The sequence below is a fragment of the Lepidochelys kempii genome, chromosome 1, assembly GCF_965140285.1.
Source record: "Lepidochelys kempii isolate rLepKem1 chromosome 1, rLepKem1.hap1, whole genome shotgun sequence".
NCBI classification, from domain to species: domain Eukaryota; kingdom Metazoa; phylum Chordata; order Testudines; family Cheloniidae; genus Lepidochelys; species Lepidochelys kempii.
In genome coordinates this window covers 140,426,660-140,453,071 of record NC_136380.1, presented here as the reverse complement: position 1 = coordinate 140,453,071, position 26,412 = coordinate 140,426,660, and the positions used below count along the sequence as shown (strand labels likewise).

At 43.6% G+C, this 26,412-nt stretch overlaps 1 protein-coding gene across 4 annotated transcripts in view; it reads left to right on the top strand.

Moving 5' to 3' along the window:
- Positions 1 to 338: 338 nt before the first annotated feature.
- ADGRG2 (adhesion G protein-coupled receptor G2) overlaps positions 339 to 26,412 on the top strand; it is a 107,959-nt gene continuing 81,885 nt past the window's right edge. For 3 of the 4 annotated variants that reach the window (XM_073356708.2, XM_073356699.2, XM_073356682.2), the window contains exons 1-2: positions 339 to 610; positions 21,914 to 22,032. In XM_073356708.2, coding sequence (XP_073212809.1) covers positions 21,915 to 22,032 — 118 coding nt within the window. In that variant the 5' untranslated portion in view covers positions 339 to 610; position 21,914. Of the gene's footprint in view, positions 611 to 694; positions 748 to 21,913; positions 22,033 to 26,412 lie in introns of those variants that run through there. The other variant, XM_073356690.1, reaches the window with a different exon arrangement.

Here is a 26,412-nt window from a genome sequence, read left to right as displayed (position 1 = left end):
TGAGCCCCAGGATGAATTGTTCCAGTGGGCACCGGGCATTCCTGAGATCAAGGGCGCAAACGCGTTGGAGGGGGTTGTAGACCAGCTGGGAAAGCCAGCCAGTGTCTTGGCTTTGCCCCTCACGTCGGTGCCTCCCCCAGATCCCCAGCCGGAAGCTGAGGTGGTTTGGCAGCCGCGTTCACACCCCGTTTTTGTGTTTCCTCGGCAGCCTTTCAAATCAGCGAGATGCGGGAATAACTCTGCGAGAGGCGGCCCCGCTGCTCTGGGGGCAGAAACACCGGCGCTGCCGGGCCAGGGGGGTGGGACGCCGCCGGGGGTCAGGGCAGCAGGGGCGCGCCCTGCGGCGGGACGCGCGGGGACTGCGCCGCCTGCGAGAGCAGCGGCCCGAAGAGCAGCGCCCCGAGGGCACCCGCGGCCACCGCCGCAGCATCTGGCGCCTCGCTGCTGGGTTTCCTCCTCCCGCCGCCGCCGCCGCCGCCTCCTCCCACAGGCGGCGGCTGCTCCAGCGGCCGGGACTGGCCACGCCGCGCGCCGCCCCTGGCTCAGAAGCGGCCCCGGCAGCAGGGCGGCCGCGGCGAGCAGAGCAGCGCTCCCCCGCCGGCCGGGCCAGGTGAGTGCCCCTGGCTCTGGGGGGCGGCCGGAGGGGCACAGACGCGCGGTCTCCTTTGCACGTTCACTTACGGGCTGTCCAAGGGCTGCGAAGTTGGGAGTCTCCCGCCGCGGTCCGCCCCGAGCGGCTGGGCTGAGGTGAGCGAGGGGGGGACTCGCTGGGGATGAAGGGACCTGGCTTCCTCCCCACCGGCCCGTCTTGCCCCGTCTTCTGGCAGGGCAGGTGGGGGGAAGCGGGTCCCGCTGGGTGGGGAGCGGAGAGGTACCTGGGGGGAAGTTGCCCGCTCAGGCTGGTGTTTGCAAGGGCAGGAGGCTGGCGCGGTGTGTCTGGGGCTGGCCGGGCTGCGGCGGGGGATCTTGTTTAGCAGCCCGGCTCCTAGGCGAACGGGGATGATGCGCAGCCCCTTCCCGCGGGCAGCAGGCGGCATGTACTGTACACCTCTTCACTTGAGCTGGGAAGGAGCCTGATTGTTATCGTGGGGGCCAAAGCACAAGGCGCCTCCTCAGCTTTCTCCTCACTCGTTGTCTGGGAAATGTGACTTTTGCCAGGCTAAAGGAGGAGAAACTAAGTAAGAGCCCCAGGATCTGGCCCTGGGAAAAGAAAGTCTGCTACGAAATAGGGCTCACAGGTGTAAACACAGCTCTCAACCTGCCAAGGACCCAGCTTTAAAATATGCCACTGACCCGCCCATAAGAAGAGGCAATCGAAATAGCAAAGGTGGAAAGTGTGGGGCCATTGATCTACATGAGTTCAGTGGGGCGGCACAAGTGTAAGTGCGGACAATGTCTTGCCCATGCCTTCAGTGGGACCAGGACTTGGCCCAGTGTCTGTCACCTTTTGTTTAGCCACTGTTCTGGGGTTGTGTTTCTGATATCAGGAATAAGCAGTGAGATGGCAGCAAGTTTCATTATGATGTCGACATCAATATTGGTTTGAAATGAGTGGCTCCCCATGTAATTGGGTATGTTTGAGAGGCACTGCTGCAAGGGGTTCTTTCTGTCTAATCAAGAGTGATAAAATGATTAACTTCTCAGAAATAGCCAGTGCGTTACACAATAGAGCAGTGGTTCTCAACCAGCGGTCCAGGGCCCCCGGTTTCAGGAAGTCCACCAAGCAGAGCCAGCGTTAGACTCTTTGGGGCCCAAGGCAGAAAGCTGAAGTCACACCACATGGGGCTGAAGCCTAGGGCCCTGAGCCCCGCCGCTTGGGGCTGAAGCCAAAGCCTGAGCAACTTAGCTTTGCAGGGGCCCCTGTGGCATGGGGCCCCAGGCAGTTACCCTACTTGCTACCCCCTAACACTGGTCCTGGCTTTTATATGCAGACAACCAGTTGTGACACAAGTGGGCCATGGAGTTTTTATAGCATGTATCGGGGAGGCGGGAGGGACGGCTCAGAAAGAGAAAGGTTGAGAACCTCTGCAATAGAGAATACCTTATTTCTCTAATGTTTTGACTGACAGGTTTTTAATGTTTGGATAGATCATACTTTTTAATACCTGCATCATGGCCATGTTTCTGTATTAATCACAGTAGGCCAATTTTGCTCTCGGTTACACATTTTTTTTCTATGGGGTAAATGGGTGTAACCGAGAGCTGAATTTAGCCCAGTATTTGTTATTGCTTATCTTTTCATGTTACATTCTGAAACCAAAATCATGAAACAGATGCATTTTAAACAAGATAGTTTGAAAGTCATCTGTGTATGGTAAGTCATTTGATACTCCTGAGGGCATTCTGTGCCAAAAAATAAAAATTTCCTGCACAATATTTTAAAATTCTGCAAATTTTATTTGTCAAATAAATGTGGAGGCTCCAGCCTGGGGAGCCCGCGGCTGCACAGAGGTGGGCGATCACTGGGCAGCTCCCCCACACCCCGGATATGGATTCAGCGGTAAGGCTGTACCCAATCCTGACATAGCGCAAGGACCGGGCCTGCCCCAGAAATACCCCTGGGCCCTGCCCCTCTGTGCAGGTGCACCAGATGTGGGGAGGCAGGCTCAGCAAGGCAGGATCCAAGTGTGGAGGGGCTTAGTGTGTGGGGATCCAGGTGTGGGTTGAGAGGATTCATGTGGGGCAATCTGGGTATGGGTGGCTCATTGGGGGATCCAGGTGTGTGTGTGTGTGTGGGGGGCTTGTTGAGGGGTTCTGGGTGCAGTGAAAATGGCACTCTGTAGGAGGGATCAGGTGAAGGTTGGGGCTCAGCAGGCTGGAGGGTCTGGGTGTGGGGAAGAAAGAGCTTGGCGGTAGGGCATGGGTGTAAGGGGCTCAGTGGGGGGTCCAGCTGCAGCTGGTTGGGGCTTGGTGGGGTGGGGATCCAGGTGCAGGTGGCTTGTCGGGGTGGTCCAGGTGCAGCAGGAGTGGGGCTGATGGTGGGGGGGGGAGTTCTGAGTGGGGTCATGAGGCTTGGCAAGAGGGTCTGGGTATGAGGAGGTCTGGATGCATGGGGGTTGTATGGATGGGGGAGCAGCTCCCTGTACAGGGATAACTCCCCCTGCAGCTGAGGAGCGAGGGGTGCAGAAAGAGGCGGGGGTGGGGGACTTTGCAGAGCTTCCTTCAGCTGTCTCATGCAAAGAAAGAGGAAGTCCCATCCTCTCAGTCCAGATGGGACTAGCAGCTGAGCCTGGCGCAGGGTAGGAGCCACCAGCTAGGTCTTCCCCAGTCCCGCCTACTGCCCCACAGTGATTTATCTCTCTGCCATCTGCCCTGGGCCCCCAAAACATACTGCTGGGGTGGGTTGCATGACCACTCTTGTGGCTTCCCTTTGCTTTCCCATCAGAAAGTAATTTTTTTGCTGTGAAGCAAAGAAATCTATGGGTGACATAAATTCTGCACATGCACAGTGGCGCAGAATTCCCCCAGGAGTAAAAATTTGAAACTGTATATATTGCAGCCAAACCTCTTATATTGCCTTTCATGAGGAATGATGTGCATGCTAATTACTGAAACCATCTTTCCCTGAGTTTAGAGAGAAAAGGTGGGCAAAGTACAAGCTTTCAAACTTACACAGGTCCTGAAGAAGAGCTTTATGTATGCTCAAAAGCTTGTCTCTTTCACCAGCAGAAGTTCATCCAATGAAAGATATTACCTCACACACCTTGTCTCCCTAATATCCTTGGACTAACACGACTACAACATCACTGCATTTCTCTGACTTTGTCATTTTGTTACACTGAATTAAAAGAAAATGTGTATCTTTTTCATCATTTAGAGACTATTTATAAATGGTTTTTATATACAATATTTTTCTTTAACTCTTTTTATAGTGCACAGTTTTACATTCATTGTTTCAAGTTGCTGGCTGCTGTATGTGTGGGGATGTTGTTTTGATTTGTGCAAAGAACACTAAACATCTTGTATATTCTTAAGGTGCCAGATCCGCTCAGATTCCCTTTACTGTTTTTATACCCTAAAATTATGGGCCAAATCCTGCTTGCCTTCCTTTTGTTTTTAATGTCATCACTGGAAATATTTGCATGAGTAAGGTAAGCAGGGTTTTGTCCTATGCAAGGTGACACTGGTGGTGTTTTTGTTTGTTTAAAATTTTTTGTCAATAAAGAGTTGGAAACAGTCATTGAATTAAACCAAAGAACAGAAACAGCTAACTTTGACATGTTATCATTAAAATATTAAACATTGCTAAGAAAGTACACATATTGTAATTTATGGCTGAAAATAGTTTAAAGAGTGAAACATTTGAGAGATGGCATATATTATAAATAATGTGTAAATCAAGTTTTCTTAGATGTGAATTGGAGCCAATAAAATCTTTTCACATACATGAAGTGGCAGTTAGATTCTAATATTAATATTTTAACTGGATTTCTATAGGTCAGATGGAACCTGTTAGCAAATTTTTCCTCCTTAGTACATTCCAAATTGAATTTCAGGATTTAGTATTTAATACCTCAATATATGTGGCTCTAGTTGGGTGAGTGGAATGAAGAAGGGACTCAATTCCCACTCTTAAATTAATTAGCTTCATTTATGCCACATATATTATGGGGGATAGGGGTTTATAGGCAGAACTCCCCTTGAATGCAGTAGTAATTTTGCCCGGCTAAGAACAGAATGGCATGAGAGGAAATATAGGAAGAAGTTCTGACAGTTTTAGCTCTCAGTATGAGACATGAGTAGCAGCCTCCACAAATATGGTGCTTTTAATATTAAACACCATATTTGAGTTATGAATGTTGTATTTTCAGCTAAAAGCTAGACCAGAATGTATTTGAAGGGCAAAATCCTAATCAATAATTTTAATGTATAGAAATATGTCTAAGGGTTTTGCTCTTATCTCAAACACATGAACTCAAAAATATTGCTTATTTTGTAAAATCAATGTTGTGTACACATCAAGAGATTTATTTTTATAAAATATAAAAATAATAAATGTTTTATATGAAATTGTGTATTAATGCTACTCATTTGGGAATCAGGCCTGCATTTCTTATATACCAGAAATTCCTTCAGAGTAAATTAGAGACAAGGTGGGTAAAAGAATATCTTTTATTGGACCAACTTCTGTTGATGAGAAAGACAATCTACAACAATTTGAAGTAAATTTAAATTCTGGGTGCTCAAGGAATACAGGATTGATTATACCCTTTGTGCAAAGACCAAGGGACAAATCCTGTTCTCCGTGCTCATGAGCAGTACCACTCATGTGAGCGGCTGATCAGACTTTGCCTCCAAATGTAAACTAAGGATCCAATTCTGAAATTCTGCAGGACTTCATGTGAGTGTAATCTGCATCAGGACTGTGGGATCAGGACCAAGTTTTTCAGTCACTGTATCTACAATTTGTAGGCATTTAAAAGGTTGAGAGATATTGGACTTTTCATGTGTTTGTTTTAGTCCCCACTTCAAGCTTTTCCATACATCTTAATGGTTATATGAGCTGTAACTACACAGACAGTTCAGGTATCTGGTATATGAGCAACTCTGTGGTGTTGTGCCATTGTTGTTCACTCTTTGTTTCAACAAGTGGGACTCAAAATAGCACCTTATGAAAGTGGTGGTCATCGTTTCTGCTCTTATGATCCTCTTGTGTTTTCAGAGACAACTGTTCAATTGCAGCCTACTGACTATTACAGAAAAAAAATCCTATCACAGTAGTTGGGATCATTTTGTAACTTAAAAAATATGTTTTTGAAGAAAAGAGACAGCAAACCACATGTAGATGAAAGAGTAGATGGGAAAAAAAACATACTAGAGTTCTGGAGAAGTCTGATTAAGTTAAAATACTTATTTACTTCATGGCCTTTAGAAGAAGTTACTAGAATTTGTACTTAATATTTATATTAGTAAAATTAGAATGAGATCATTTTAGTTAATTTTTTAGTCACCAAAATGCTAACCACAAATGTAGCATTAGACGTGTTCTCATTTATAGAGTTCTGTAGAGGATATTCATTGAAGAAGCAATCCTGCAATATGTTATGATGGGCGAACCTGAAGTTGTCACACAAGATCAAACATGAGTGTTTAGGAGCAGCACAGACTGCATGTACCAGGAAAATTGAATAATGTATATATACTGATTAGGAACATATTATTGTGGACTCATTAAAAACAAAACCTGGTTACTGGTATCTATGGATATTTTAAATATTCAAAAACCCCATGTTTGTACTGAAAATAGTTTAGGTTGGCTCTCTGCCTGGATTTGAGACTTCTGGGCATGCTGGATTATGGCTATTGCCAAATTCTCCAGTTTAATTTGTCTTCCAACCTTTGGATTGTTCCATGTACATTTTGCACTAAATTAATTCCAAGTGTTATTGTTGATTTCAGTGGAGTTAAGAATAAACCTGGCCCATTATGTTTGAGATTTTTGAGTTTTTGTTCTGTCATTACAACAGTTATTCTGTGCATACACCATCTTTTTCACAATGAAAGGAAAAAGTGAGATTATATTCATGTTAAACTAAGTCAGTACTTTCCTCAGTGTGACTCATTACTGAGGAAACTCATCACTTTAACTGTTGATGATGAGCAAGAAGGAAAGAACCCAGATTGAGTGTAAAATTCCAGACTGAGTTTGCCAAGTTGACACTTATGCCTGGTCTACACACAGAAATTGAATTGGATTTAGCTAAATTGTTTTCTAAATCAGTGGCTCTCAACCTTTCCAGACTATTGTTCCCCTTTCAGGAGTCTGATTTGTCTTGTGTACCTCAAGTTTCACCTCACTTAAAAAGTACTTGCTTACAAAATCAGACATAAGAATACAAAAGTGTCATAGCACACTATCACTGAAAAATTGCTTACTTTCTCATTAGTACCATATAATTATAAAATAAATTAATTGGAATATAAATATTTTACTTACATTTCATGTATAGTATATAGAGCAGTATAAACACGTTGTATGAAATTTTAGTTTGTACTAACTTCACTATTGCTTTTTGTGTAGCCTGTTGTAAAACTAGGCATATATCTTGATGAGTTGATGTAACCCTGGAAGACCGCTGTGTACCTGCAGGGATTTGCGTACCTCTGGTTGAGAACCACTGTTCTAAATTGAGTTAGTTAAACTAGCCTAATCTTCTTGTGTGGACACTCAGACTGATTTTAAAAGTTGCTAATATTGATTTAGCTTAACTCAGTTATATTAGCCCAACCTCAACTCCTGGTTTGACCTGACCTTTGCCCCTCCCTTTCTCAGACAGCTTTTTGTGGAGCCTCTCTGTCATGTACTCCTTGTACACCCTAGTTTTGCGGGGCTGCTACTAGCCAGTCAGGCTTCTGTACTGTAATATGAACTGGCTACAGAGTTTCCTTCCCAGAGAGATACACCAGATGCATTCCCTATTAATATCTTTTAATACACTGCCAAGAATGGCTGTGGTGAGCTTAAGTATATTATACACAGCACCACTTGGGGGTTGAACAGTAGAATACAATTTAATATCCAGTTAAACTCTCCTTGTAAGGGAGCTCTCCGTGCGCCACATACTGCACCAGCCAGGAACAGCACTATGTGCTGCCAGGAGCTCTGCTGAGACAGCATTTGGTGCAGGAGAGGCAGCATGTGTCTGCCCCTTCAACGGCACATGCACTAAAGTTAGAGTAGTTCCCAGTGCAACATGTTGCTTAGGCCATGCTCCCCCTGTCATGTCAGATCAAAGCTATATGAAGAGAGTGAATCACTCCCTCAAAATGAAGAGGCATTAGCTTCTGTGCTTACCTTTCATTTGGCCATTGGGCTACAATAAAAGTGAACTTTGATTTTTTTTTAAAGTCTGTTAAATATTGCACCTTGCAGCTCCTAAGGAATGCCAACAGCTGCAAGGATGGGAGATAAAAGACCTGCTGAATCCATAAAGTGATGTATAGGATGAAATCACATCATTTTGCTTTCTTTGCTTCTACTTCTGCTGCTGTATGAGCCGGGTGAGCATGGAAAAGAGAGTGGGGGAGACTATTTCACTACTTGCATACGTGCACAAACACAGGAAGATGGAGGAAGTTTAAGTGTAAGTTTTCAGGAGAAGGCCAAGAAGTGTAAATTAAGCATTCGTCTCTCTGGCATCCGTGGCTCTCACCATCTTGGAGAGACTGAAGTGCTGTGAAAATATCTGCCTTGCTCACTATTCTGGCTGTGTACATCTCCATCTTCAAAACCTCTTAGGGTATGTCTACGGGGCATCCGGGAGCGAGCCTCCCAGCCTGGGTAGAGAAACTCATGCTAGTGGGGCTTGAGCTAGTTAACTAAAAATAGCAGCATGGACATTGTGGCTTAGGCCCAAAGACCTTGGTGGTCAGATGGGCTTGGGAGCCTGAACTTCAGCCTGAGCCATAGCATCCAGACTGCTATTTTTGGCATGATAGCTCAAGTCCTGCTAGCATGAGTCTGTCTACCTGGGCAAGGTGCTTACTCCCCACTGCAGTATAGACATGCCCTTAATGGTTCCTCTTGCCATCCACATCAAATTCAAGCCCTGTAGCTGAATTTCAAGGCTTTGTAAAACTTTGCTTTTCTCACTTGCCACTTCCTCTCTTGTCCCTTCTACTGAACTCAGAATACATGCCTAAGTGCTTCCCTAGTCTCCATCTTTCACTTACCTCCTTGACAACTTGCATGAGGCCCTATATGTTTGGAATTTCCATCCTGACTTTGTCTGCCATGCCTTCACACTTTTCATGAAACCTATAGCACTACTTAGAGTTTAACAACGTCCAACCCCTGAGGCACTGAGACATAAGCAAACATAGCTACTTTGCTGCTTATGGCAACCCTTCCTCCTCCTCCATCCATATTTTGTCTATTTAGCTTGTAAACTCCTTGAAGCAGAGACCATGGCCCCAGTTATATGTTGCCTTAAGGCTTTTATGTTGATCCAGTCTTAAGGACTCTTAACAGATCTCTCTCTGGGGGATACCTTATGTGTAAGGTGATTTCTTGGTCAGTGTAGATCTTGTGAAACAGCTGTAAAATGTCCCCTCTCTTATTCCCCAGCATATGGGGTATGCAAGGTAGGGGGAAAAGGAGAGACTGAGGCTGCTCTCACTTACTATAGACAACTATTTCCAGAATGGCCTTGGAATAAAAAGGAGACACAAAGGTGACTTAAGGCTATAAACTCCCCCATTTCTATACTGAATGCAAGAATTCAGGAACTCAGAATTGGGGTCATTGTCTCTGGAAAAGCACTATCTTCACTTCTAGTATTATGTAAAATAAGTTAAAATAATGCAAAGTCTTACATTAGTTCCATATTAAGGTTAAGATTTATATGCTCCCAAAGTCAGGAAATACAAAAGTTAAGGCTGAGTGTACAGTCTTTTGGATTCAAACGAAACAGCCTTTGTGTTTGATTATTTTTTTTATTGTGTCTGACACCAGTCACTCAGCTTGACACTAAGTTTAGGTTCACAAGAGTCTTAGTCACTGAGTAGATGCTTATTGGAAAAACACCCAGTAGGCTATTACACTCATGAACTGCACATATGAATTTTATATGAGTTTGTTTATGCCATGTCTCAAACTTTAACACAGTTACATGGGTGTAACTCAGGCAGAACTTGGCCCACTGTGCTTGGCTTCTTTGCATTTGTAAGAGACCATCCAATACCAATAACCTAGAATAAGTCAAATATAGATTCCCTCCCAAGGTTTTCCCCCTGATTACCACTAGCAGTTAAGCCAATGTTTTGAGACAGTTTGCTGTGCTGTACGTACAACATTTTGCTCACTTTGAGCTGCTGTTAGGTGTTAGGATATAGCTTTCTTAAAAATGAAGTATTAAACATCTTTTGAAGTATTAAATATTACTTGCATCACTTTTAGCCATTCACAAAAGGCCTACAAAAGCTTAAAAGTGAAGAAAAATACTTTGTACTTCTAGACAAATTGATCTGAGAGTGCTAAAGGAGTTGGCGGATGTGATTGCAGAGCCATTGGCCATTATCTTTGAAAACTCATGGTGATCGGGGGAAGTCCCGGATGACTGGAAAAAGACTAATGTAGTGCCTCTCTTTAAAAAGGGAAAGAAGGAGGATCCTGGGAACTACAGGCCAATCAGCCTCACCTCAGTCCCTGGAAAAATCATGGAGCAGGTCCTCAACGAATCAATTCTGAAGCACTTAGAGGAGAGGAAAGGGATCAGGAACAGTCAGCATGGACTCACCAAGGGCAAGTCATGCCTGACTAATCTAATTGCCTTCTATGACGAGATAACTGGCTCTGTGGATGAGGGGAAAGTGGTGGACGTGTTATTCCTTGACTTTAGCAAAGCTTTTGACACTTTCTCCCACACTATTCTTGTCAGCAAGTTAAAGAAGTATGGGCTGGATGAATGGACTATAAGGTGGATAGAAAGTTGGCTAGATTGTCGGGCTCAACGGGTAGTGATCAATGGCTCCGTGTCTAGTTGGCAGCTGGTATCAAGTGGAGTACCCCAAGGGTCGATCCTGGGGCCGGTTTTGTTCAATATCTTCATAAACGATGTGGAGGATGGTGTGGATTGCACCCTCAGCAAGTTTGCAGATGACACTAAACTGGAAGGAGAGGTAGATACGCTGGAGGGTAGGGATAGGATACAGAGGGCCCTAGACAAATTAGAGGATTGGGCCAAAAGAAATCTGATGAGGTTCAACAAGGACAAGTGCAGAGTCCTGCACTTAGGATGGAAGAATCCCATGCACCGCTACAGACTAGGGACCGAATGGCTCGGCAGCAGTTCTGCAGACAAGGACGTAGGGGTTACAGTGGACGAGAAGCTGGATATTAGTCAACAGTGTGCCCTTGTTGCCAAGAAGGCCAATGGCATTTTGGGATGTATATGTAGGGGCATTGCCAGCAGATCACGGGACGTGATCGTTCCCCTCTACTGGACATTGGTGAGGCCTCATCTGGAGTACTGTGTCCAGTTTTGGGCCCACACTACAAGAAGAATGTGGAAAAATTGGAAAGAGTCCAGCGGAGGGCAACAAAAATGATTAGGGGACTGGAACACATGACTTATGAGGAGAGGCTGAGGGAACTGTTTAGTCTGCAGAAGAGAAGAATGAGGGGGGATTTGATAGCTGCTTTCAACTACCTGAAAGGGGGTTCCAAAGAGGATGGATCTAGACTGTTCTCAGTGGTAGCCGATGACAGAACAAGGAGTAATGGTCTCAAGTTGCAGTGAGGGAGGTTTAGGTTGGATATTAGGAAAAACTTTTTCACTAGGAGGGTGGTGAAACACTGGAATGCGTTACCTAGGGATGTGGTGGAATCTTAGATATTTTTAAGGTCAGACTTGACAAAGCCCTGGCTGGGATGATTTAGTTGGGGATCGGTCCTGCTTTGAGCAGGGGGTTGGACTAGATGACCTCCTGAGGTCCCTTCCAACCCTGATATTCTATGATTCTATGAAACAGGAAATATCAATTCAATTAAGCTTTACTTATTACATGTTGGATAGACTAGCTGAAACACACATTCAGGGACATACAAACACCTGTAGCAGCCAAAGAAAAAGGTGGTATTTTATTAGAAGATAACTGATTTTTACAGACTACTTGTATGTCTCAGTTTGCAGTCTTAGGTCTTGTCTACACTACAGGGGAAATTCGATCTAAGCTACGCACTTTGAGCTACGTGAATAGCATAACTCAAATCGACGTAGCTTAGATCTACTTACCATGGGGTCCACACTATGCAGTGTTGACGGGAGACACTCTCCCATTGACTCCCCCTACTTTTCTCGATCCGGTGAAGTACAGGTGAGTGTACTCTCAACAGGAGAGTGCCATCTGCAGTTGATTTAGTGGGACTTCACTAGACCCGCTAAATCAACCGCTGATGCATCGATCACTTTCTTTTACTGGAAAAAAACTGACTGCCTCCCACGCAAACTTAGGACAACATTTTTTAAAGGATGGTGTTATTTCTGCTGTTAAGTCAGTGGATGGTGCACGTGCCAGATTTTGCAGTGACATAAGACTTTCCAACATAAGCATCCTCCCCATTACATCTCTCTTACTTCAGCCAATATTTAAAAATAAACTAGAAGCTTTACTACTTTCTGACGCCAATCTGGAAAATAAGGGAGCGCAGCTGATGGAAGAAGTTGATAGTCTTATTCTTATCCTGGAGAAAGCAATGGGAAGCACGGAGAGAGAGAGAGAGAGAGAGAGACATACCTGCGCAGTCCCAGCCATCCTTCCTGTGTCTTGCTCCTTACCTACTTCTTGCAGCTGGCATAATGCATTTTTGTGACAGACAGCCTGTAACAGAAAAGGCTTACTATTCCAACACTTTCAACTTCAACAAAGAAAACATATCAAATTGCAATATGACTCCAGAAGAATAAGGAAGTGCTAAATATGTCTATATGTGAGTGATCTTTTGGAGACATACTGAAGTATAGTATGGTTATAAATGTGAAATCCTGGCTGCAGTGACTTCAGTGGAGCCAGGATTTCACTCCAGATCCTTTTCATATCACTGCTAATGTTCTGCTTTTATTTTAAAACTGTGTTGAGTTAATAAGATTGTTTTCATGTGGCCTCTTTTTGCTCCAATTATGTTGTTAACTTTAAATAAAAGCTAACAAAAATTAGAATAATTAAAACAGAAAAAATAAAAATATTAGATTAACACAATTTGTATTAGGATTGTTTGCTAGAGGGAGCTACAAACTTTAACATTACAGTAATGCTATTTTAAGGTATGCAAAATACTGCATGGAGTTTTTAAATAATTCTGTAATGTAGGAAAATATTTGTATTAAAACCAAAGGTCTTTAATGGGGCTCTCTCTAAGTAACTGATGCAGGATTAGAACAAAAGAGAGTAAAGTGCAACAGTAGACAACAGTTAGGTATGAATGAGTGACCATTAAGAATGTCTGAATTTCAAGTGTTTGAAATTATTTTAAATGGTGAAAAGTTGTTCTGGATAAAGCTGGACATAGTATAACAAGATCCCAGTAATTTATTTTTTAAAGCGTAAAGAGTACGAAAAAGAGAAACACTTACTGGTTTAAGGTTTTCATATTTCATTTGCCTACAGTTGTATTAAAAAAAAACTGTGAAGGCTTTATGGGACTTTTAAAATTCAGTTTCACAAAGAATACAATACGGTGCAGGACAGTAATATTCATAGTAAATACCATCTGTTTCATCTAGAGAGATTGAATTGATCTTAAACCCACTCAAAAAGTACTTTTATCAAAAAAGCAAAACTTCTTTAGAAAATCGCTATTCTGTTTAAAAAGTGCTGGCACAATATGGCACATGGTTTGGAAAAAGCTGTGGATGGCACTATTGCACCAAATAAGGCAATAACTAATAAAGGTCTTCTCTAATTCGAACTAGCACATTGTAAGTAATACTGATAATCATCTTAAATGTCATTACTTCAGAACACCAGTGACCTGTATTTTAAATATATTCAGCTATATCTGTAGTGATCCTTCCAGAGTTCTTTAGCTCTAGTTGTTGCAGCACTTACAGAGTGTAGTTTTCTCTAACACATTTGGGCTGCTCTGCAACGGTGCATAAGAAATGTGGGGAAGTTCGCTCACTGCAGGTTAGATGTGGCATAGCATATGTTCTCCCTTCCCCACTCCCTCCACTGTGGTCCGCTTCTTCTTGTGACTCATCCTTCTAGCCATGTTATGTTTAGTCCCACCCCTTCTGGTAACAGAGTGCGTCAAAAGCAAGCATCCAATCCCTCTGTTCAATCTGCTGTCCTCAGTTCAGGGCCCAGTTGTCCATATGCCCTTTTCTCAGGGCTTACAGTAGACGATATGCCCTTCACAGTGGCTGGTAGGGGAATCCAGGCTCATCTTCTACACTGGGTTCCAGTCCAGAGACTCTAGGACAGGCAGTCAAAGTTCACACTGCCAGAGTCCCTGCTGGCACTTCCCTGGACTTCTTCCTACCAAGGCTTTCCCTGGGGGTTCTTGTCATCCTGCAGGAGCCTTCCTGTTCCTTACAGGTCTCTTTACTCCCTGCTGCCATGAGAGTGACAGCAGAGTTCCTCCCTCTTTCCCTACAACCTCTCAAACTTCAGTCCAAATGCCCCATAGACTTTACCATCACTCTTGGGCTTCACTGCCTCCAGCTGCCTTTCAGCTCAAGACAGGCCACTTCTGGACCCACATTTCACTGTTTCCAGCCTTTCTGGTTTCCTCCTGGCTCAGAACCCACCAGTTCTGACTCCAGGCCTCCCGGGCTCTCTCTGCCTTTAGCCTAAGAGAGGAAACCTCTCTACTGATAAGCTGGGTCTCCTCCATGGCCTTCCTTTCCCACTATCTTGTGCTCCTTTTTTTAATATAAGGATCCAGCACCAAATTAGCTGGGCTTGATCACCAGTTATGCTTAATACCCCTCCAGGTGCCATCCAGTGGCCTAATTGAGCTCAGGCTCCTGTTAATCCATGGTTAACCAGTGCAGAGTTTATACCCCCCATCACAAGAAGCTTCTGTCTAGTGATTCTGTATCGTATGTCCTCCATTTACAAATGAAAATATGCTGTTCTGACTGCCAACTCTGCAAATTCAGCCTGGGCACTGAGAGCCAAGCTGACTTCTTTCCTTTTCCTACATGATCACAGATACTAAACTGTAGGCCAAATTCTGTCCTCACTTATTACCTGCAACCCTTCTGTCTCCAAATTATGTCTTCAATTATACCTTTACAATTCCATTTACAGCTACATGCATCTGATGAAGTGAGCTGTAGCTCACAAAAGCTTATGCTTAAATAAATTTGTTAGTCTCTTAGGTGCCACAAGTACTCCTTTTCTTTTTGCGGATACAGACTAACATGGCTGCTACTCTGAAACCTGTCATTTACTAGTAATAATGATTCTAAAAGTTATGATGCACAGACCAGAACCCATATATGTTCTGTCTACAAATTTAATTGTATTCTTATTACTTGAAAACATTGTTTCCAAATTATTAAATCACATATGTACAAATTGTATTTCAGTAGTTAGTCATAGCTATTGGAATATTATTTGTACAGTAGTGTGGTGTTTGGTTGGGTTTTAAATACGTCTTAATACATTATCTTAGTTGTCTAGTTTCTCGTAGGTGTTATATCAGGAGTGAATGTCAAGGAGGGAATTGGATGAGGTAGGAGCCTTGTGCATCAGTATTCTATGTGACATACTATAGGAAATTTGCTCTTTAATCTTTTGGATGCCCCTTCAGACGTTCCTAGGGTTCAGGGAAGTTCACAAGGCAAATGTTGGGTGCTAAGTAGTACAGCCAATTGATGGTACAATCTATATTTGATGAGTTTGTTGTCTGAGAATATCACTGTGGGTAAATCCCTTGCCTTACAGAGGAAGGAATTTGCCTATAAAACTGGGGTAGTGGTTTAAAACTTGATTTTTGTTAGGGGGAGATGTAGTCTAAAATCTGGGGAAATTTGGTGTATCTCAAGGTAATGGCTGTATACCTACACCTTTTGGATGAGTACCTCATTTATTTATGAATCCAAATAAATAATGATGAAATATATTATGGCACTAAGATCCTGGGAGTTTAACTGATAACATTCCCAGGTTACATATATAAAAGTATTTAAGCACAGGGGTCTTCCTAATCAGTCTTGGGACAATTAAAGTAATTCTGCAGTTCAATCAAATGCAAATATATAGTTTTATTTTTAGAAGTTGTAACAGAGGTGAGCCGAAGACTTACTTGGCATACATTTCCTGTGAATCTCTGAGGTGCTTGTTTGTCTTTAGATTCTCGTGGTTTGTGAATTACTTTTTTTTATCTAGTTTCAACTCATCCTTGCTAAGCCCTGGTCTACACTAGGAGTTGAGGTTGAATTTAGCAGCATTAAATCGATTTAACCCTGCACCCGTCCACACGATGAAGCCCTTTTTTTCGACTTAAAGGGCTCTTAAAATCGATTTCCTTACTTCACCCCCGACAAGGGGATTAGCGCTGAAATCGGCCTTGCTGGGTCGAATTTGGGATACCGTGGACGCAATTAGACAGTATTGGTCTCCGGGAGCTATCCCAGAGTGCTCCATTGTGACCGCTCTGGACAGCACTCTCAACTGAGATGCACTGGCCAGGTAGACAGGAAAAGGCCCGCAAACTTTTGAATTTCAATTTCCTGTTTGGCCAGCGTGGCAAGCTGCAGGTGAGTGCAGAGCTCATCAGCAGAGGTGACCATGATGGAGTCCCAGAATCGCAAAAGAGCTCCAGCATGGACCGAACGGGAGGTACGGGATCTGATCACTGTATGGGGAGAGGAATCCGTGCTATCAGAACTACATTCCAGTTTTTGAAATGCCAAAACATTTGTCAAAATCTCCCAGGGCATGAAGGACAGAGGCCAAAACAGGGACCCGAAGCAGTGCCGCATGAAACTTAAGGAGCTGAGGCAAGCCTACCAGAAAACCGGAGAGGCAAACTACCGCTCCGGGTCAGAGCCCCAAACATGCCGCTTTATGATGAGCTGCATGCCATTTTAGGGGGTTCAGCCACCACTACCCCAGCCGTGTTGTTTGACTCCTTCAATGGAGATGGAGGCAATACGGAAGCAGGTTTTGGGGACAAAGAAGATGATGATGATGTTGTAGATAGCTCACAGCAAGCAAGTGGAGAAACCGTTTTTCCTGACAGCCAGGAACTGTTTCGCACCCTGGACCTGGAGCCAGTACCCCCCGAACCCACCCAAGGCTGCCTCCCAGACCCGGCAGGCAGAGAAGGGACCTCCGGTGAGTGTACCTTTTAAAATACTACACATGGTTTAAAAGCAAGCATGTTTAATGATTAATTTGCCCTGGCATTTGTGGCTCTCCTGGATATACTTCCAAAGCCTTTGCAAAAGGTTTCTGGGAAGGGCAGCCTTATTCCATCCACCACGGTAGGACACTTTACCACTCCAGGCCAGTAGCACATTGTTGGGAATCATTGTAGAACAAAGCATTGCAGTGTATGTTTGCTGGCATTCAAGCAACATCTGTTCTTTATCTCTCTGTGTTATCCTCAGGAGAGTGATATCATTCATGGTCACCTGGTTGAAATAGGGTGCTTTTCTTAAGGGGACACTCAGAGGTACCCATTCCTGCTGGGCTGTTTGCCTGTGGCTGAACAGAAATGTTCCCCGCTGTTAGCCTTGGGGAGGGTGGAGGGGCTAGCCATGCGGTGGGGGGAGGCAAAATGTGACCTTGTAACGAAAGCACATGTGCTATGTATGTAATGTTAACAGCAAGGTTTACCGTGAAAGAGTGTACCCATTGTTCTATAAAATGTGTTTTTTTAAATACTACTGTCCCTTTTTTTTCCTCCGCCAGCTGCATGTGTTTCAAGGATCTTCTCCTTCCCAGAGGCTAGCGAAGATTAGAAAGCGAAAAAAACGCACGTGTGATTAAATATTCTCTGAGTTCATTCTGTCCTCCCACAGTGACAGAGCAGAGACGAATGCGTGGAGGCTGACAATGTCAGAGTGCAGGAAAGCACAGAATGACCGGGAGGAGAGGTGGTGGACTGAAGAGAGGGCTGAAGCTGAAAGGTGGTGGCAGTGTGATGAGAGGAGGCAGAATTCAATGCTGAGGCTGCTGGAGGATCAAACCAATATGCTCCACCATATGGTTGAGCTGCAGGAAAGGCAGTAGGAGCACAGACTGCTGCTACAGCCCCTGTGTAACCAACCACCCTCCTCCCCAAGTTCCATAGCCTCCTCACCCAGACACCCAAGAACACGGTGGGGGGGGCCTCCGGCCACCCAGCCACTCCACCCCAGAGGATTGCCCAAGCAACAGAAGGCTGGCATTCAATAAGTTTTAAAGTTTTAAACTTTTAAAGTGCTGTGTGGCCTTGTTCTTCCCTCCTCCACCACCACCCCTCCTGGGCTACCTTGGTAGTTATCCCCCTATTTGTCTGATGAATGAATAAAGAATGCATGAATGTGAAGCAACAATGACTTTATTGCCTCTGCAAGTGGTGATCGAAGGGAGGTGGGGAAGGTGGTTAGCTTACAGGGAAGTAGAGTGAACCAAGGGGCGGGGGGTTTCATCAAGGAGAAACAAACAGAACTTTCACACCGTAGCCTGTCCAGTCATGAAACTGGTTTTCTAAGCTTCTCTGATGTGCACTGTGCCCTTCTGTGCTCTTCTAACCGCCTTGGTGTCTGGCTGTGCGTAACCAGCAGCCAGGCGATTTGCCTCAACCTCCCATCCCGCCATAAACGTCTCCCCCTTACTCTCACAGATATTGTGGAGCATACAACAAGCAGTAATAACAGTGGGAATATTGGTTTTGCTGAGGTCTAAGCGAGTCAGTAAACTGCGCCAGCATGCTTTTAACCATCCAAATGCACATTCTACCACCATTCTGTACTTGCTCAACCTGTAGTTGAACAGCTCCTGACTACTGTCCAGGGTGCCTGTGTATGGTTTCATGAGCCATGGCATTAAGGGGTAGGCTGGGTCCCCAAGGATAACTATAGGCATTCCAACATCCCCAATGGTTATTTTCCAGTCTGGAAAGTAAGTCCCTTGCTGCACCTGTTCATACAGGCCAGAGTTCCTGAAGTTGCAAGCGTCATGTACTTTTCCCGGCCATCCCACATTGATGTTGGTGAAACATCTCTTGTGATCCGCCAGTGCTTGCAGCGCCATTGAAAAGTATCCCTTGTGGTTTATGTACTGGCTGCCTTGGTGATCCAGTCCCAAGGGATATGCATTCTGTCTATTGCCCCACCACAGTTAGGGAATCCCATTGCAGCAAAGCCATCCACTATGACCTACACATTTCTCAGAGGCACTACCCTTGATAGCAGCAGCTCAGTGATTGCATTGGCTACTTGCATCACAGCAGCCCCCACAGTAGATTTGCCCACTCCAAATTGATTCCCAACCGACCCGTAGCTGTCTGGAGTTGCAAGCTTTCAGAGGACAATCGTCACTCGCTTGTGTACTGTGAGGGCTGCTCTCATCTTGGTATTCTTGCACTTTAGGGCAGGGGAAAGCAAGTCACAAGGTTCCATGAAAGTGCCCTTACGCATGCAAAAGTTTTGCAGCCACTGGGAATCGACCCAGACCTGCAAGCCTATGCGGTCCCACCAGTTTGTGCTTGTTTCCCAAGCCCAGAATCGGCATTCCACCACATGAACCTGCCCCATTAGCACCATGATGCCCACGTTGCCAGGGCCCGGGCTTTGAGAGAAGTCTGTGTCCATGTCCTCATCACTCACGTCACCATGCTGACATCGCCTACTTGCCAGGTATCGCTTTGCCAGGTTCTGGTGCTGCATATACTGCTGGATAATGCACATGGTGTTTAATGTGCTCCTAATTGCCAAAGTGATCTGAGCGGGCTCCATGCTTGCCGTGGTATGGTGTCTGCACAGAAAAAAGGCGCGGAACAATTGTCTGCCATTGCGCTGATGGAGAGAGGGGCAACTGATGACATGGTTTACAGGGTTGGCTTACAGGGAATTAAAATCAACAAAGGGGGTGGCTTTGCGAGAAACTGAATGGCCCCCTCAAGGATAGAACTCAAAACCTCAAGGATAGAACTCAAAACTGGGTTTAGCAGGCCGTTGATTTCACAGGGGGAGCGAGGGAGGAGAAAATGAATACAAAACAAATCTGGTCTATTTCTTGTTTTGAGCCACTTCATCTATCTTTATAGATCTTGCTGGCAGCACACTGTGCAGTAGGACCGCTAGCCATCATCAACATCTGGGTGCTCAGCAGAAGACGGTGCAGTATGATGACTAGCCATTTAATTTAATTGGGGATTGGTCCTGCTTTTGAGCAGGGGGTTGGACTAGATGACCTCCTGAGGTCCCTTCCAACCCTGATATTCTATGATCTTCTGCTAGCTGCAGGTTAAAAGACAGTGCACTGCCAGTAGGACTCAATAGCCATGAGACGAAACAAGGGAAATGACTTGGCTGAGTCACTCCCATGTTTGCCCAGGAACCCGGTTGAAAGAGCACCCAGGACTACGTCGATGACGGCTACTAGTCATACTGCACTGACTGCTGCCAAAAGGCAATAAACTGCTGCTGTGTAGCAATGCAGTACCACGTCTGCCAGCACCCAGGAGACATACGGTGACGGTTAGCTGAGTGGGCTCCATGCTTGCTGTGGTATGGCGTCTGCACAGGTAACTCAGGAAAAAAGGCGCGAAACAATTGTCTGCCCTTGCTTTCACAGAGGGAGGGAAGGAACGGGGGGCCTGACGATATGTACCCAGAACCACCCGCAACAATGTTTTAGCCCCATCAGGCACTGGGATTTCTACCCAGAATTCAAATGGGCGGCGGGAACTGTGGGATAGCCACCCACAGTGCAAAGCTCCAGAAGTCGACGGTTGCCTTGGTACTGTGGACACACTCCGCCGACTACATGCACTTAGAGCATTTGTGTGGGGACACACAATCAACTATATAAAATGGCTTTCTACAAAACAGACTTCTATAAATTCAACCTAATTTCGTAGTGTAGACATACCCTAAGACTCATGACTTATGGTAGCTAACTGCCATTCTAATGGGATATTTCTTTTTGTGCAGTTTTAGGCTCTTATCCTTTGCTCAACTGAGTTTTCCTCTGAAGGGCCTTTCTTTGAGGTGTTTAATTTCTGTAGCACACATGACAACATTACCCATGATATGCAGTACCTTAACTTCTTCCAATTGATAAAAAAATATTGGGACATTTCTTCCTTCAGAATATTTCAGAAGGTGAGGATATTCCAAATTATAGGCTGCGTACTGTATCTCCACAATGCATAATATACTAGTTTCATCATTCCAATAAATCTACCTAAACCTATTGTTCCCAACTATGATGGGATTTCTTTTGTACTAGAAATACTGGTTACTGTATAGCTATTGGAAGCCCTGTCTGATGTTCATGCTGTATTTCTCTTATTAAAGTATTTTGGGCCAATGTGTATTTTCTGTATTTGACTTCAAGATACATACAGATTGCTTCCATGCTTTTCCAACCACTTCCCCCCCCCCCCTCATTTCTTTTGTTTGGTCCAACCCTTCTGCAGTGCAGTTGGCACTTTTTAACGTGGATACATTTGTTCTTTCCCTCCCAGATAACACATTCTGATAGACCTTTAAATATCAGCACCTTCTTGCAAGTACCTGCAAAGTCACTGGCCAAGATTTTCAAACACAAGTGCCTAAAGTTTTAAATATCTAAATAGATTTTCTTGATTTTCAAAAGTGCTGAGCGCTCAGCAACTCTCATTGACTGATGGGAGCAGTTCAAAGCTACATCTCCTGGTACCAGCACTTGTCTGTCATAGTTTATCTATAGTGACTATTCATTTTATGCTAATAAAATATTTTAATTAATTTGAATGCTTGCAATGGCCTATTTTTCAGCTGTAACCTAAGTATACAAATGTGCACTTTCTGCAAATAGGAGGGATCCTATCAACCTAAAATAGCATGTTGCTATGGTATATTTTTGAAGATTATATAATTTTGGTGTGTCGCAGAGTATCTGGTGTAGATTATATATAAATAGATAAATGGATATATTTTACAAATATATACTACTTGTATTAAAGGTACTGCTTTGAAATTTTGTTTTAAATTGTAATAGAATCCCTCCTAATTGCAATAAGTGCACATCTATAAATTTAACTTTTGGTTATAGCAGGGAAAAAAAAAAGATGCTCAAGATTTTTTGGGTCATTTCCACATTCAAGCCCTCCACAGGAAGAACATAAACCCCATTTGGGTAGAAATAGCTGACTTCAAAAGATTTACATCCATGTCTCGGAAGTATCATCTAATGTAATATCCACAATCCTGTCCTTTTGCTGATCGTTGTTGTAGAATGATTTTTTTTCCCTTGTGTGTTCTAGGATGATTGCCTGTGGAGCTCAGCACTGCTGTGCTGGCAGAGTCCAGAAGCTTTTACTGAAATTCAAGATTTCTCTAGCTATCATTTTACTTCACGTGTTTCTGGCTACCTCGGACATAGGTAAGATATCTTTTTCCTTACTCATCCAACATTGATAGAGAGAGTGTGTGAGAGAGATTATGTAATCATTAATTTTATGGGTTGGATTTTTTTCACATATGGTCATGATTGGCCAAATTCCACTCCCATAGAAATCTATGGTAATATTCCCATAGCATCAATGGGAGCAGTTAGGTCAAATCTGAGTACTTTCAAATATCTAACTCTACATTTACATTCTTTTACTGTTAATAAGATCAGGTATAAGTAATTTATAATTAGCTATTGTCAAGGTTCCTCCCCCACTCTGAACTCTAGGGTACAGATGTGGGGACCTGCATGAAAAACCTCCTAAGCTTATCTTTACCAGCTTAGGTCAAAACTTCCCCAAGGTACAAAATATTCCACCCGTTGTCCTTGGACTGGCCGCTACCACCACCAAACTAATACTGGTTACTGGGGAAGAGCTGTTTGGACGCGTCCTTCCCCCCAAAATACTTCCCAAAACCTTGCACCCCACTTCCTGGACAAGGTTTGGTAAAAAGCCTCACCAATTTGCCTAGGTGACTACAGACCCAAACCCTTGGATCTGAGAACAATGAAAAAGCATTCAGTTTCTTACAAGAAGACTTTTAATAAAAATAGAAGTAAATAGAAATAAAGAAATCCCCCCTGTAAAATCAGGATGGTAGATATCTTACAGGGTAATTAGATTCAAAAACATAGAGAACCCCTCTAGGCAAAACCTTAAGTTACAAAAAGATACACAGACAGAAATAGTTATTCTATTCAGCACAATTCTTTTCTCAGCCATTTAAAGAAATCATAATCTAACACATACCTAGCTAGATTACTTACTAAAAGTTCTAAGACTCCATTCCTGGTCTATCCCTGGCAAAAGCAGCATAAAGACAGACCCACAGACCCTTTGTTTCTCTCCCTCCTCCCAGCTTTTGAAAGTATCTTGTCTCCTCATTGGTCATTTTGGTCAGGTGCCAGCGAGGTTACCTTTAGCTTCATAACCCTTTACAGGTGAGAGGAGCTTTCCCCTGGCCAGGAGGGATTTCAAAGGGGTTTACCCTTCCCTTTATATTTATGACAGCTATGGTGAGAAAAATAAAAATGCAACTTATTTATTAGTAATATACCATGGAGGTGGTGTAACAGTTTCTGTGCCACTCTTTGGCTGTTGGGTGTTGCGTGGAAAAAGGAGGTGAGGTCCAAAGTATGGAACAAAATCATGTATCAGAATTTGGCAATTTTATGCCATTTTTGATTAAACTAAAATATGGATATTCTTCACAGAGTTATTTTGTTTCTAATAAAAATAAGGGAAGCAGCATTGTTGTGTATGTGGTACAATAGACATGGGAGACCAGTGATTTGGGTTTTATTCCCAGCTCTGTTACTGACTGTCTGACCTTGGACTAGTGATTTCACTCCTCTGTGCCTCACTTTCCTTTTCTAATGATGATTGTGTTCCTTTGTAAAGCATTTTGACATCTAAGGATGAAAAGCGATGATAGATAATTTTAGAGGTAAAGGTTAAATGTTTCATATATAAAATACATGGTGGCTTAATTTTAGAAACTGACTCCTATGCTGTGTCATGTATTTACACTCCAGGAAGTCAGTTTTTAGAAATTTAAACATATTTAGCAAATGGTGTGACACCATTGACTATACTGGGTTATGCCAGTGGGTGGAATTTGGTACAATGATATGATGGACTAGTTCTGAACATACTGAAGTTCTCCCGATGGCTCTTACTCAAGCACTCAGGCGGAGGTGCCTTGAACCATTATCTCTATAAAAGACATAATATTTCTAGAGCTTTGGAGGAGCAGGCGGAGCTGCGTCACTTCCCACACCTACACAGACAGCTGCAGCCAATGCTCCCCCCAGTGCACCTAACCTGGTAAATGGAGCGATCAATGGCCTTAGCTTCACACCATCCTGAATTTTTTCCATTTTGGTTGCCAGCAGCACTAGGCATTCTTCCATACCTCATTTCATCCCTAATATAAGGTGCCAAATTATGCCTTTTCCCTGTCTATATACACTAGGAGGGAAGGTTGAGAAGGACTTCCAACACTGTCTGACTTCTAGAATACCGCACCAGGTGGCATAATTTATCCCCAGATATACAAATAAATCTGCGGGTAAAAAGGAGGGAGAAAAGTAACTTCAAGCAAACAAGTTTTATTTTCAAACTTGCCAGTCATTCAAGAAAAATGTACGTGAACCATTTTAAAAAGGTACCTTGAATGCCTTTTTACACTCCAGTGAAGAAAAATTACAAGATGCAGAAGGTATATAATGAAGTAAAGATTTTTATGACTTCATTAGTTATAACGGCTTTTGTAAATCAGATGTGAACAACTGACAAGCATTTGTAGGTAAATCAATGACTCCTCTTGCTACTTATATGCCAGGTCCTGGCAACATATAAACACTTGATCAACTTTACTCATGAGACTAGTCAGTTCTGTTGCAGCCTTACTAATGTAAATAACTCAGGTGCTTAAGTGCTCCTGTGTTTGTTATTTCTAATTACTTACTAATTAATATTTGCATTTGCTTATAGATGCCAATTATTATGCACTTGATTATCTTTGCAGAAACACAAAGAATATACGTTTATTTAATATGTAATACTTTCACTTAACTAGTAAGTCATTTAAAATATTTTCATTTGAAAATATCTACATGTATCCAATAGCTTTATTGATGCTTGGGACAGCACATTTAATTGCAAATTCCTGGTTTGGGAAAATACTGAGAATCCAAGCTCCCGTGTCAGTTAAAGATGACTATTCTGAGAGCCAGTGCTTCACACTCATGAAAGATGTCAAGGGTAGTATTGTTACAGTAGAAGCCATTGAAAAAAGTCTTTTTTTGCCAACCATTATTATTACACAGATTTTAAGTATAGGGAAAAACTGGTAGTCTCAGATACCACTATTTAACAGGGACAATTCAATTACCTTTCTGCTTATTCATTAAGCAGAATTATCAAAGGGATTTCTGTGCAAACACTTTCATTACACATAAGTGCCAGAGTGACATTAGCTTTGGAGAGGTGAGCATATTTGGTCAGTGACTGATATCTCAGTGTTTGGTTTGCCAAATTATTCTGCATTCAGATGCAAGAGAAAAATATCAGAGCAATCAACTCAGATGATTATAATTCATTATTGGTGTTCTGTATAGTGCCTAGGGGTACTGTAGCAAAGTGACAACATACCAGCATGGCACCACCTGCTGGTCATCTTGGGAATTAGCTCTTTCCAGCCTTCAGAGCACCCTGTGCAGGCTGGTGTCTTGCCTGCCACTGGCCTTGTGTCTCTCCCAGACCCCAGTTCCCTCAGGGCTCTGCCCCAGCAGTACCTCCACACTCTGGGTCTCCCCTCCTAGGTGAGTGGCTACTGCCAGTCATCATCTAGCCCCCACTCATTGGGGTAGACTGCAGTCACCCCACATCATTGACAAGGGGTTAGGACCTACTATCTTTGCCTATCTCTGGGCTCCCATCTGCAGCCACAGCACCTTCATAGGTCTTCATCAAGGCCTGCAGCCTAGGAGTTTACCAGGCTAGAGCTCCCCAGCACCTTTTGCACTGCACCAGCTTCACATACCTTCCTCTCAAGCACCTAGCCCTTCTCCCTTCAGGGCCAGTGAGAGAGATTCCTACAGCTTCTGGCCCACAGCCCTCTTATAAGGGCCAGCTGGGCCCTGATTAAGCCAGCCACACCTGTGGTCAGCTACATAGTCAGCTTCCCCCAGCTGTTCTCACTCCTCATATCAGGAGTGGGGTAACCACCTTGCTACAGGTTCTAATAAGGAATCATTGCCCCACAGTACAAGGTGTTGTATGGCAAAGAAGTAAAAATACTATCTCTACCCCAAAGAGCTTTAGTCTTTGTTTATGACAGGAAACAACCCATGGACACAAGAAACAGGTTGGAGAGGGAAGTGGGAAGGTAAGGTAACAGTATAATAATCAAGTTTTGCATTTTAAGCTTTAGTCACTGCTTGCCACCTGCAAAACAGTGGTCATCAGTCAAGGTTTTGTAGGCATCACGACAGGGGTGAATCTTAAAGAGTGATTTGAAGGCCACTTAAAGCTATATAATTATTTCATCTTGAACTTTTTATTATTTAAATTTGATACATTTAGGTTCTGACACTGGGCAACTGTGAAATAACATACAGGGTCAATACTTTAAATATTCACATAGGAGCTGTGCTGTCTCAAAGCCTTTACAAGCAGATGGAACAGAGCAAGAACAACAAAAATAAAGAAAACAAAGGGGAAAAAAAGGACATTTCTTGAAATATAGTATGGGCAAATTTTACATAAATCTAATAATGTTAATACATGTGGTCATTACAATGTTA